General features: G+C 47.3%; 1 protein-coding gene and 1 long non-coding RNA gene across 5 annotated transcripts in view; both read right to left on the bottom strand.

Moving 5' to 3' along the window:
- LOC306918842 overlaps positions 1-12,729 on the bottom strand; it is a 247,539-nt gene that overhangs the window by 97,529 nt on the left and 137,281 nt on the right. The gene's annotated exons all lie outside the window — the stretch shown is intronic.
- On the bottom strand, positions 6,244-12,213 carry LOC306920572 (nuclear pore complex protein Nup205-like; the record flags this gene model as incomplete). The annotated part of the gene is made up of 1 exon (XM_079497384.1): positions 6,244-12,213. The coding sequence occupies one exon, from the start codon at positions 12,211-12,213 to the stop codon at positions 6,244-6,246; it is 5,970 nt and encodes a 1,989-aa protein (XP_079353510.1).

The raw sequence follows: 12,729 nt of genomic DNA, 5'->3' as shown, positions 1-12,729 counted from the left end.
GCAATGGGGCTTTGATGAATGCCTATAATGAACTTGTCTTTTCTGGGACATAACAATGGCTATTTTCTGATCCAGATATCTTAGCACCAGTAGCTCAAATCCTCCCAGTTCTAGGCTTTCTTTTTTTCCTTTACAGTGGGTGGAGGATACCCAGACACCCCCCAACACACACCTTCAAGTCCTGCTGAGTGGCTGAGCTGTGGGTTAGCCAGGACTACTGAGAAACATCCTCTCGCTCCCAAATCACACTAAACCTCTCTCCTGTTTAACAAATTGCCTCTACCAGAGATTCCTTGTCTGGGGAAAAGGCTTGATTGAGCTTTGAAGTCTGCAGGTCAGCGCAAGGCCAGCATTTGAAGTCACTCTGCTGAGCTTTGACTGAGTTGATATTCTTCGGCGGAAAGGCCTGAGCCTGTGGCACAAGACATTGATACATGCTGTGTGTTGTGTTGTATGCACGGTTGTATGAAAGACATTTCATTCAGCTTGACCTGAAACAGTGAACTTTTTATGTTTATTTTTTTACTTAATACTAAAATTAAATTAGAACCACAAACCTACGAAGGGGGACTCGGATATAGAACCCAGGTGTGGCAAATCCTTCTGACTCCCCAGTGGCTAGGTGGGTTAGGATAGCAAGCATGTGAAGAGTAATGTACTGTAAGTCGACGATGGTTCGAACACTTCACAAATTCACAACACATCCTTCAAGACTTGCATTCATTTGAACTGTAGTTGAGCAAGGCACTTTTAAATATCAATCACTTCAGTGGGGATGTTGTCAAAGGAAAAGAAGGAAAACGATATGCACATCCCAGTTTCAGAATACGGTGCTGGACCCAAAAAATGACTAAATGAAGAAAGAAGTGGAATGTCCGTCTTTTTTATTTCAACCTAAATACAACAAAGTTTCGCCCCTCCGGGCTTGCCTGGAGGGGCGAAACGTTGTACCTTTGATGTTGTCAAAGGTACAAGACTGGTGAGTTTTGTGTTGTTCATATAGGCACGACCTGAAGGTAGGGAACCTAGACGGGTTGCATTATCTTTAGGTGGTGCTGTAAATAAATAAGTTATGTTTAATAGACTATATATAATTTGTATTACTTGAGATTTTTTAGTTTGTCACATTCCTAAGCCAATAATTTGATGACCCACAGGAGCCAGGAGACTCTTTACTGGAGACTCCACCGGTCATCAAATTATTGGCTTAGGAATGCGACAAAAACACATTTAGGACAGTTCACCGCATCAGTTGAAACGTTTTTATGGTCTGCAGGATGTACTAATGAAAATATAAAAGCAATCAGGGGTTTAGAAAAATAAAATAAGTAAAATAAAGCATAGAGGTATGTCTTTTATGGACAGTCGCCTGTTTGGAGATCAGACCTAGGGCGCCAGAACATCCAGAAACGCCACTGTGTTTACGTCTGCAGCACTTCTCCGTCTCCAACAACTACGCTCCGAACATCTGTGTATGTGCCTTGTGACCTGAGGTATACTGTAGCAGATGTGTATTATTAGAATAATGGTAACACTTTAATTGACATGATTCATTACAAAGTGAAAGGGTGTCTCAAAATCCCGTAGGCATAAGTCACAATTTAGACTTCTTTTCTTTTTAAAGTCAACTTCCCTGGGTTTTTCTCAAGGTCTTTCTAGGAGGCCCTCACACAAAAAAGGGGTCTGTGTTTTCATCACTTACAATGACACATCTGCCATGGCCACCCAGTTAACACGGCCTACAGGGCCGGGTCGCCGCGGCCACTTACTCTCTCGCCGGTTGCCGGGTATAGGGAGCGCTCACTCCCCGGGTGAATGATTCACTTATAGCAAAAGCTGGTCAAGCAGGGAGTGATTCCAGAGAGGCTAAGGTCACAGGTGGATGATGAGGCTAATTAATCTTGCTTTGCACTCTGCTCGTAAATGATTTGCTTCCGTAATTATGCCCCCCCCACCACCACCACCACCACCCTACTCTGCCTCCATAAACTCTGATCGCCCCACCCTCCCCAATCTCAACACTCCACCTCCCGCTTGTAGCTAATGCCATGGCGCGTAAAAACGAGAGGGTTGGTGGGAATAGTAAGCCGCTTGGGGGAAAAAAACATTGTAACAGATATCCGTAAAGCAAAGAAAATGCTCCAAATAGGTTTATGTACAATAAATGTATGCGTTTCGTTATGTGGTTGGTTATTCTGTATGCATTATATATGCATGTAGTGTGCATGTACATGTATGTATGTATATATATAAAACAAACTTGTGTTCGTTTTCCTTGATGCTTAATTGTGTGTTTTAATCGTGTTCTTTTATGCTTTTACCTACTGTTTTACGCTTTTGTCTACTGTAGCACTTTGAGATTCTGAGGAATGTAAAGTGCATTATAAATAAAATCCATTATTATTATTACCCTTATTATTATTAATGCATATCTCTTGAATGAATTACAGGTATTTTATTTTTTATTATAGTATACTTTTTTGAGGGGCACCAGCTCCTCCAATGTATGGCTTTTGAAGATTATGGCATATGGCAGCCAAGTCTATGTTTGTTTAAAGCACTTATGTAAATCGTTTGCGGGCCAAGTCTATGAAGTTTATTGTTTGTTTAGGGCACTAAAGAACAATGAAACATGTCAAGTGGCCCGTATAAATACAGTGGACACTTCACACGAGTGTGATTCTTTCTTCTGTTTTTAACTATTTATAAAACTGACTAATAAATAAAACTGGGGGAAAAACTGACAGCTGTTTGTGACAGTGAAGTAGAGACAGACGCCTGTGATCGCGCCCATCAGCAACACCGTCGCCACGCCGTCCCTCGTGACCTCCCGCCGACGCTGCAGAAGAGGTGCTGCTGCGCGAAGCGCTCTTCCTGTCTCACCACATCCATTATGGCAGGAAGTCAGAGGGAGAGGTGGGAAGAGGAGGAGGGAGAGAGGAGTGAGGGGCTGGAAGGAGGCAGCCATTAAGTAAACTCATTCATTCCACATAATCACTCGTTCTGACACGTTTGACACTTTCCTCGCTGCGTATTAATGCATACCGTCGCGGATACAGCGGCAGCCACCGAACTTTGGAGAAGTCTAGGATGGAGTGTTACATTTGTGGCCTGTACACATTTGTATTGTGTGCGTGTGTGGGGTGAAATGGGGAGGGGGATGTTTCTGCATCAACGAAACAGGACAGAGACAGACAATGACAAGAGACAGAGAGGAAAAAGAAAGCAAGAGAAGTCTGAGGGGTTTGGAGACCCCCCCAGGGCTTGAGCAAAGCTAGGTTTACCCCACATACTGGACTGGAGGAGCCACAGTCATTGATCGAGCCTGTAGAGCCATGGAAGCCGCCATTAAGACTGGAGCAATAGAACTGTACATGTATTGATTGATGGAGCCAGTCCTGTTAATATTATTTATGGTGGGGAGGGGGGGTCAGGGGGCTATACTGCTCCCTGGCAGAGTAACCCCCCTCCATAATAAGTGGTAATTGATGGCAAGGGAGGCCTGTGTCTCTTCCCCCCTCCCCACCTTCCCCCTCTTGCTGACCCCAGCCCCCTGTGAAAGTCAGACGGATTGCCTCTAACACAGTTATGATTGATATTATCAGATTACATAACCTGCTACAAAGGCCATGTGGGTCCGCTCAAGTGGGGCGTATTGATTTTTGATTAGGATGGCACTCAACACATCTCAGATATATATACCACAGATCAAACAGCTCCTCTAGGCTTGTTTTCCCATTATATTTTGGTTGCTTGTTGAGATGACTGATCTGAACAATAGTCCTTTACCGGCAACTAGAATGTTCAGCTCTAGCGTACAACTGTTGGGTTATATGAATGTAGGTACTGTAGGTAGGTATGTATAGACATTAGGGGTGTAACGATACTTCAAGAATCGAAGTATATCGAAATGAAAACTGCAACATTGACTATGTATCGTATTGTATCGTTTTGCAATGCAAATAATCGGTATCGAATCGTGTTGCTAAGCAGATAATCAATTGTATTAATACTACATTTTTGTGCGTGGTATTTAGCAATTTTTAGAAGAAAAAAGAAAAAGAGGGGTTTAATTACTTAGTTTAAAATAATGTCAATGTATTTTAAATAGTTACTGTATCGATTTCAAATCATTGAATCGTATCGGATCGTATCGCCATAATGAACCAATATCGTCCATGTATCATATCGTCAACCATGTATCGTATCGCTGTTAAAATGTATCGTTACACCCCTAATAGACATACACAGATATACTGTAGATGTAGAAATATATAGACATATAAAATCACACCAGTGTGAAGTGAGGGGCGCTCTTATCATCGTACAACACATATGGTGGAAATTCTCCATTCATTGTCAATGGGAATTTAATCTCTGTGTAGGACGAAAATAGCTGATTTGCTCGCTCTTATCATCGTACATCATCATGACGTAACATGTCGATTTACTCAGACACATATGGTGGAAATTCTCCATTCATTGTCAATGGGAATTTGACAAAATAGCCGATTTGCTCTTCCTCGGATTAAGTAAATTCTCCATTCATTGTCAATGGAATTTAATGTTTGTGTTGTTAGCCGATTAGCCGATTTGCTCAGACACATACTGTATGACGTAAATTCTCCATTCATTGTCAATGGCATTTAATGTTTGCATTGGGACATACATCTCTAGCTGTATATAGGGGCTAGCGCCCCTCAAAAATACCCAGGGAAACCAATAACTATTTGACCTCTTGGTTATTTTGGGGGTTCAGTCAAGTAGTCAGCGCAGTGATTTTCCCAGGGTCTCTCTCAACCACGTGCCCTGATAGGACATGCCATAGGTATTTGACAGATGGCAATAGCTACAAATTAGGTGTGCATTGGCACTGCCCACACAATACAATTCGATTATGATTCACCAGGTAACGATTCGATTCAATTCTACGATACATTGCAATGCATCACACATTTTCATATTACTGCACATACTGAACATCATATTTTATTTAGAATTAAATTATATATAATATTATATACAGTTATAATTATATTATCATGATATTATACTATTTAGGCTTCAATTATCTTTATGTCACATTGCTGCACAGGCGAATCCCGATGGATTGCTGAATGGATTATTATTTTACACCACCACACATTAGGGTTTCAAAAGCAGAAAGAAGAAAAAAAGCCATCGCTAAGTTACAGGTACGGTAAACAAGTTGGATTCAGAGTGCCGTTACTAAGGGATGTTGGCACTCATTGGAATGTCTCTCAGCCGATCACAATGCGAGTTTGGAACTGTGGTATAATAGAATGTTCTTGTAGTGGAGGAAGAGCACTCCTGCCATAGGCATGATAATAGTAGGACATGATACATAACTCTTTAGTATAGATTTAGTTTACAAGTTAAATATACACTACCCAGTCTTATGCATGGTCATAAATGCAAACTTTTGTACAATTTTTGAGCAGAAATGATCTTTCTTCAGGGTTTCTTAAGCATGCTTCAAGAAAATCTCTAAGATTCAGCAGTCTTGTTGGGCAACAAGTGGGAAATGGTGGCATCCGGTTTGATATTTGCATCAGACAAGTTAGACAGCATCAACAACACTAATTCAGAGACAAGTCATCACTGTTAATGTATAGGCCCCAAGCCTAAACTACAAGCCATGACGCAAAAATCTAAAATGGCACCAATTGACTCCTTGTCTGTTTACCTTTTTGATTAGAATCTAATCCCAGATTACGATTCTAATCAAAACGATCGTTGTTAACGGACAATTTTGGCCGTGTCGCTAATCGCGGTTGCAAGGTTTATGTTTCGGATGACTTAGATATGCGATCCGATAGATTTACTGTTGGTGGCTTTCAGTTTCGGTTCACAGACCTGGGAACCGAGGCACAGATTTTTTGCCTCATGCAACTCCGCTCAGAATGGAATGAACGGCAGAGGCTACGATCATTTATTAATTAATAGCAGGCAAAATAAGTATTACGTTGACAAGGAATGTCACTAGGTTGTCAGAAGTGCCAGACTGTGTCTTGGTGTTTTGTTGTTTTGTATTGATCTATATAAATCTAGTTCCAGGCTCTATTGTGGTGCAAAAAACGTGTATCTACAACCATTTCTGTGCTGCAATGAAGAGAGCACTGTAGGCTAAAAGTGTTGTTTTACTTTTCTTTTTTATCAATGTTTTTATTTTTATTTTGTGCGAGTCTTTGGAATCGTCTCAACTCTTGGAGAATGCATGATTCATGTGGGTGTACCCATCAAGCTTTTGGGCTGGCGGAGCAGACTATGGATCTTGCAAACCAGGGCCTCGATGATGGGGTAGCGAGACTGTATCCGACTGTACGACCCCTCCACTTCTAGCAACTTCCGTTGTAGGGCTTTATCAAAACCTGTTGCCATGTTGCTCCGCAGCTGTTCTAGGTCTTGCTGGCTGACTCTGGACTGGCCGAGGTCTCCAGTTCCTCGCAGTCCTCGAAACAAGTCACTACTGACTACAGGCAACAGAGAGTGATTGGGGTCAGTGGGAGTGCAATACGACAAATAGTACTCCAGGTGGCGCCACAACACAAATAAGCAGGTCTCTATCACATAGGAGCAGAGGGCTAGAAGCTTGGCTCTGTTGTTGATGAGCTGAATCAGTCGTCTTTTGGCCAGCAGGCTCCTCTGGACAGACGAGATCTTCTCCAGCCCGCCTGGACCTGACACCAAGCCTTGATACTGCTCCTTGAGCTCCTCTGGGGGCAGCTGATCCAGGCTCTGCAGTTTCCCTACGCACTGTCTGTGGCTCTGCTGAAACCTGAAGAAATCTGCAGCACTGTTCTTTAGCAGGTAAAGCACCAAGCCCACGCCGGGATCATGGGTCCCGTCTGGGTCGCCTGGTTTGCTGCTAGAGGGTCCGAAGAGGCAGATACTGAACTGGGCCTGAACAGAGCTCTGCAGCAGCAGGGAGTGACAATACTCCATAATGTTAGCACACACCTGCTGCATGGCTACCTCCATCTCCTCACGGCACTCAGCCGGGTCAGCATGCTTCAACAGCCTCTCCCTCTCACTTCCTGCCAGACGACCCAGCAGGGAAAGACAGAGATGCCGGAATCTTTTGATGCGACTGTTGAGTCTATTGCCCTCTCCACACATATAAAGAACTCCTGGCAGGGCTGTCTTGCTGATAATGCCGGTGAGCAGAGACAACTGCTGTAGCGTTCCCATACTGAGATCCTGACAGAGCAACAGAGACTGGACGGTATCTGCATTGACAACCAGCCACGTAAGTATTTGTGCAGCCCCCTGCGGGTGGTGTATGGAGGTTGAATGTGCTACCCCCTGCTGGTGGTGTGTAGAGGTGGAGATGAGGATGACCTGGAACAGATTGAGTGTGGGAAGGAGGATCTGCCCGTAGCGGTCTAGAGGACTGGGGATGAGCCCTGATGGGTCCCTCGTCCTGTGTGAGTCCCTGCGAGGCATCATGTCAAACACCTGACACTCGTTCAACTGGGACACCAGGCCACACTGCAGCAGCTCCATGGCCCCTTGCAGGCCTGTCTTGGCTACACGCGTCAACAGTTTCATCTTACTCTCGTACATGTACAATGGTTCGAGGACTGGCGGCTGTGTAGTGAGCAGGCTCTGTAGGGCCACATCATCTTCCTTCAGACTTTCCACCAGCACTCTTAGGCAGCCATTTTTACGCACATGCACCAGCCACTGGCTGGATAGGATGCCGTCTAGCCTGATCCTATCCTGGTCGATGGATAGGATCCTGTCCATCACCTCCAACGCCTGCATCCGTCCGCTCCTGTGACCGTCGCAGGCGTCACGACACACCACCTCCATGAGGGCTGTGCCGTAGCTCTCAATGATTGCCAGGTTCTCTCTCTGTAGTTTGGAGGAATCATCTTCTGGAGCTGTCAGTCGGTCCCACATAGCGTTGACTGACTGTAGCATGTCAGGCTCGTCAGGTTTCTGTGCAATTTGAAGAACATTTAGCAGAGAGCAGTACAAGTGTGCACGCAGACGCTGGGATCCCCCACCTGTACGGAGAATGAATTCCAGAAGCTTACAGAGGATCAGGTGCAGAGCAGAGTTGGCAATGGAGGCAAAGCCAGAAGACACCCCAACTTCTAGCCCCATCCCCTGCTGGTGCTCTGGTAGCATGGACTTGCCAAGGTGGGTTGTAAGGGTGAAGACTGCCTCAGCAACATTGGGCATTAGCTCTTCTGCTGCATCTTCAGATAAGACCTTATCTTGCAGGTCCAGCAGCAGGTCCCTGATGATGAGCTGCCTGTCCTCAGCAGGTATGAGGTCAGTGGGGCAGGTGGTCAGCAGAGTCTCCATCAGGCTCCTCCAGGAATGCAGTGCATGATGCTTGGCTCTGAGGGTCCGACGCACGCAGTTGCTTTCCACCACCTGTTCGAGGATGGAGTTCACCTCCTTCATTAACAGGGACCTCTGTCCAATGGCTGCCATTCCTTGCAGGGCATTCACCTCGTCGACCAACATGCGATGGAGCAACTTGACATTGCACACAGTCTGCCCTTGTTCGTTAACATGCTCACAGTTGGAAATCACCTGTTCTATCTGGGTGGGCTCAAAGAATCCCAACTGAGGAAGCTCTGGTATGTCCTGGCTAAAGTGTATGGTGTCGAGCACACTCAAGAGCTTCATGCGCACTTTAGGCACGGTGTCAAAATGCAAGAAACCACCAACAGATCTGGCCTCTTCCTCAATTCCTGACTCAACATGAGATGCGTGCTGAGTGTGTTGCTGGTCGTCCAGGAGCAGGTTGGCAAGGCGCTGCACGTGAAAGCGCTGGCGGTTCAGTGATGTCACTCGTAGTTCGATGGCTGCCGTTTTCATCAGCCACGACATCTGATTGAGAGCGGAGATCTGGTCACTTGCAGGCAGGACAAAGGGCAGGTGCTGCAACTGTGAGAATAGGAAGTCGTGGCTGGTTCTCAAGTAGCGCATGGTGGGGCCTGACGTTTCTGAGCAAGCACACAGCTGGTAGATCACCTGGTAGCAGAACTCAGCCAGACGAGGGGCCTGTCCTGTGAGTACAGGCCCTGATTTTGTATCACTGCCTCTCTGGAGCATATCCAGAATGGCATGCAAGCAGCTCCTAGGACAGCCTAGAACACCTGGGTCCTGCAGATTGGTGGAGACAGGCTTCTTGACCTCATAGCCCAGCAGGTAGAGGGCTAGGTTGGGTGCTTTCAGCTCCAGTGAAGTGATCAGCAGGTTCAGAATGTGGATCTGGGTATCATGTCGGATTTGTGCCACCTTCTTTAGTGGGTCTGAGTCATCTGGTGATTCTATGTGTTCTTCAGCATCTACATTGTCCAGACAATCTGTGAATCCTGCGATCAGCTTGTTACTGACAGCCTGGTCATTTGTGAAATCTCCCACCAGCCTTATCTGAATGTTGGGGTAGCGGGCAATGCAACGCAGGATTTTGGCGCTTTGGAAGGCTGCCTCTGGATTGGAGCTGTTGTGGTACAGGTACCTGGCGATGTTGACAACGTGGTCGGCCCTGCGGCTCTGAGGTCGGCTGACCTCATGGAGGAGCTGCTCTAGAGGGGAGACCAACGGGGAGTCATGGCTCTGCCTCAGGAGATCCATGAACACCACCTCCTTCTGCAGAGCCAGGTCCAGCAGACACAAACAGTGCAGCACCGCAGACTCTAGTTGCTTCTGACCGGGTAAGGGCGCGTATGTATCGAGCTGGTTGATACCCTCCTCCAGCAAGCTGAGGCAGAGAGCAAGCATGGGCGAGTCGGACAGAAGGTGTAACATGATTCTGTGTCCGGGGGGTTTGTGTGCTGGGAGCTGCTTCTGCGGCTCCACCATTTCCTGGACAAAGTCTGACGTCTGGGGCTCATAGTCCTGCAGCAGCTTGTGAAACACCTCCAGCACCGCATTGGCTACCTCCCACTTCTCAGCAGGATGGTGATATGCTCTGGTCTGGAAAGGGAGGAACACAGAGTCCAGCAGAAAGGTCAGATATGGCTGGAAGCCCGGAATACGTAGCCCCGCCCCCAGGTTGACAGGCAGGCCACTCTCCACCAGCGTGCTGATCAGCTGGCAGAAGGCCCGCGTCAGAGGGTATTCTTTAGAGCTAGACTCGACCTCATTCAGCTCCAGCTCAATTCCAGCAGCAGTTTGTTTCTGTTGTTTCTGGGGTTTCACAGTCTGGAGGATCTGCGCATATTCCAGTGACTGCCACAAAGAGGCAGCAATCTCGGGGGACTTCCCAAAGGCGGACAGGCAGTGCAGGAGCTCTGCCTTGAGGACATGAGGGATACTACACTGCAGCAACCCCAGCATCACCACCACAGGATTCCACTGAGGGTGTTGACACAACGCCAGTCGGGCCTCTTCACTCCATGTAATGATCGTAGTGAACAAATCCAGAAAGGCGGTGATACCATCCAGTTCTCTCTGGTTGATGCCCTTTAGTGGACGGTGGTTGTACTGCGCTGTGTCTGGGTTGGGCCAGTCTCGTTTCAGGTTGTCATGATAGAGCATGAGAGCATGGAAAAAGTGTTCCCAGGAGGCAGGGTTACCTGCTACACCCTGGAGCGTCGCTCCATGTGGGTCTCCGTTTGTTTTCAGCAGATTGAAGCAGTAGTATGCACACTGAGGTCCATTGGCCAAGCCCTTCAGCATACGCAGATAGGCCATATAGAGTGTAGATGGCAGAAGGTCTCCCATTTGACACACAAACTTAGACAGAATAACCTGTTTATGTAGAGGTCTCTGTAAGGCCATGCCCACCAGGTAGGCGCCATGGGGAGAGGTGTGTTGGACAGAATCCGTTGGACACCAGAACCCCAGGGCCAGTTCCAGGCTGAATGGGCCTTTGCCGTAAAATTCTCCAATCAGGGTCATTAAGTGGTCCAGGTCTTTCTTTAAGGAAGATGGAGGCTCACTGCCAGCCTTTAAGGACACCAGACGGGCATCTTCCTCAGCGCGGTCACGTAGCTTCATCACCTTCATGGGCATGAGAGCCAGGAAGTCAGTGAGGAGGGAATGGAAGCCACGGATGAAAAACTCTTCCTTGGCAAAGCCCTCACATCCCAGAATGCCCTCCTTCAAGAACAAGAACACGTCTGCCTGCAGGGCCTGTTCAGCCAGAGCCTCATCTTCATTTGTGAACTCCACCAGAGCAGAGCCCTGTGGTAGCTGAGAGAGAGCCCTCAGAGTCAAGGCCCAGGCAAGACGACACACCGCCTGCAGGCCAGGAAGCTTCCAAGGTCTACGATCCATCAGACGACGGTGCACTGCAGATACATAATGCCTGTCTGTCAGCAAGGACATGGCCTGGAGCAGTTCTTCTCCATCTTCTGTACCTTGCTCTAGGAAGCTGGCATCAAGGCAGTAGAGCAGTGCCATGACCAGCGCCAGGTTCCCGCTGTCCAATGATCCGTCAGCTTCAGCTGTCACTTTCTCCAGGTGACCAATGAGAGCCAGGGTATCATCTAACGCCAAGGGTGACTGGCAGGTCCAGAAAAAAAGGCAGCCTGCCAGTGCTTGTCTGCATTCTGTGATGAGGTCAGATACATCCCTCCTGTGTTTCTCATTTCCCAGGCCACGGTACTTCTGCAGACGCTCAAACTCCCGCTGCACATCGATCGTTGACACCAGTTCAAGGATGCGTCTGGTCAGATGACCTTGGCTCATAAGTTCGTCTGTAAAACGGGTGGCCAATGCCACAAGCTCCCCACTCAGGTCCAGGGAGAAGGTCTTGCCACGACGGCACTGAATGAGCGAACGCAGGGCACTGGCCACGGACTGCTTCCCGTCCCAGTAGAGCTGCACAGCCATAAGGCCACGAGTCAGACCTGGGAAGTGGGGCTGTACGTGTTCAGCCGCCAACAACAGCTCCAGAGATGCCACCTCCCCAATGTCAAACAGGTCACTGAGGATCAAGGCCTCAGCGACGATCGCCTCCGGTAGAAGCCGTGAACCCCGGTGACCTTGAATGGCTATACGCTCTGTGCTGGCTTTACGCAGCTTCTCCCTCTGCTCTGCACTTTTTGGAGGGTTTCTGTAGAGGGACACAAAGTGTGACTTGTGTTTCTCGAGCAGCCGGTCTAGGTGGTGTACGTTCTCCTCTTTTCCCCTCAACATTGCACCCTCCACTGTCTCCCAGAGCTCCTTCAGTGGCTCCCACAGGCTGGCTCCTGAATTCATCTTAATCTGTGCAGCCATTTCACTTTACTGAAAAATCAATGACATTTAGGTAGTATGAAGGTTTCCGTGTCATTCCCATATGTCTGACGTCACATGCAAATATATGGAGATGCCCAATGTCAACACACATGATTTGTCTGATGTCACATGACCAGCACAAATCACCATTTTTATAGGTCTTATTTTTATTATTTTACAAACACAAGCAATGAAATAATGCAGTGATACTTTTTTGACTTTCTAATGTTTCTTTAAAGCACTTTAAGCAAACATTACACAAGTGTGCTTTTTTGGGTTTTGGTGTGTGTGGGGTGGGGGGGTCTGTTGCTGTTGGTAGTCATGGCTGACAATTCCAACTGATGCAGTATGGGTGCATGTCCAGCTTGTAGTTGCTGGTAGCGTGCACAATACATATTACGCTGATTGGACAAGTAGTTTGCAAGATATTCTGTGTATAGACACACAGACAACCATTATGCAAGAGTTTATCTGCCTGGTGGAGATATAAACAGAGGCAAACACAAGGGTGTAGCA

This window comes from Electrona antarctica (genome assembly GCF_951216825.1).
Source record: "Electrona antarctica genome assembly, chromosome: 3".
NCBI lineage: Eukaryota > Metazoa > Chordata > Actinopteri > Myctophiformes > Myctophidae > Electrona > Electrona antarctica.
The sequence above is the reverse complement of the archived record's forward strand: the minus strand, read 5'-3'. Positions and strand labels throughout refer to the sequence as shown.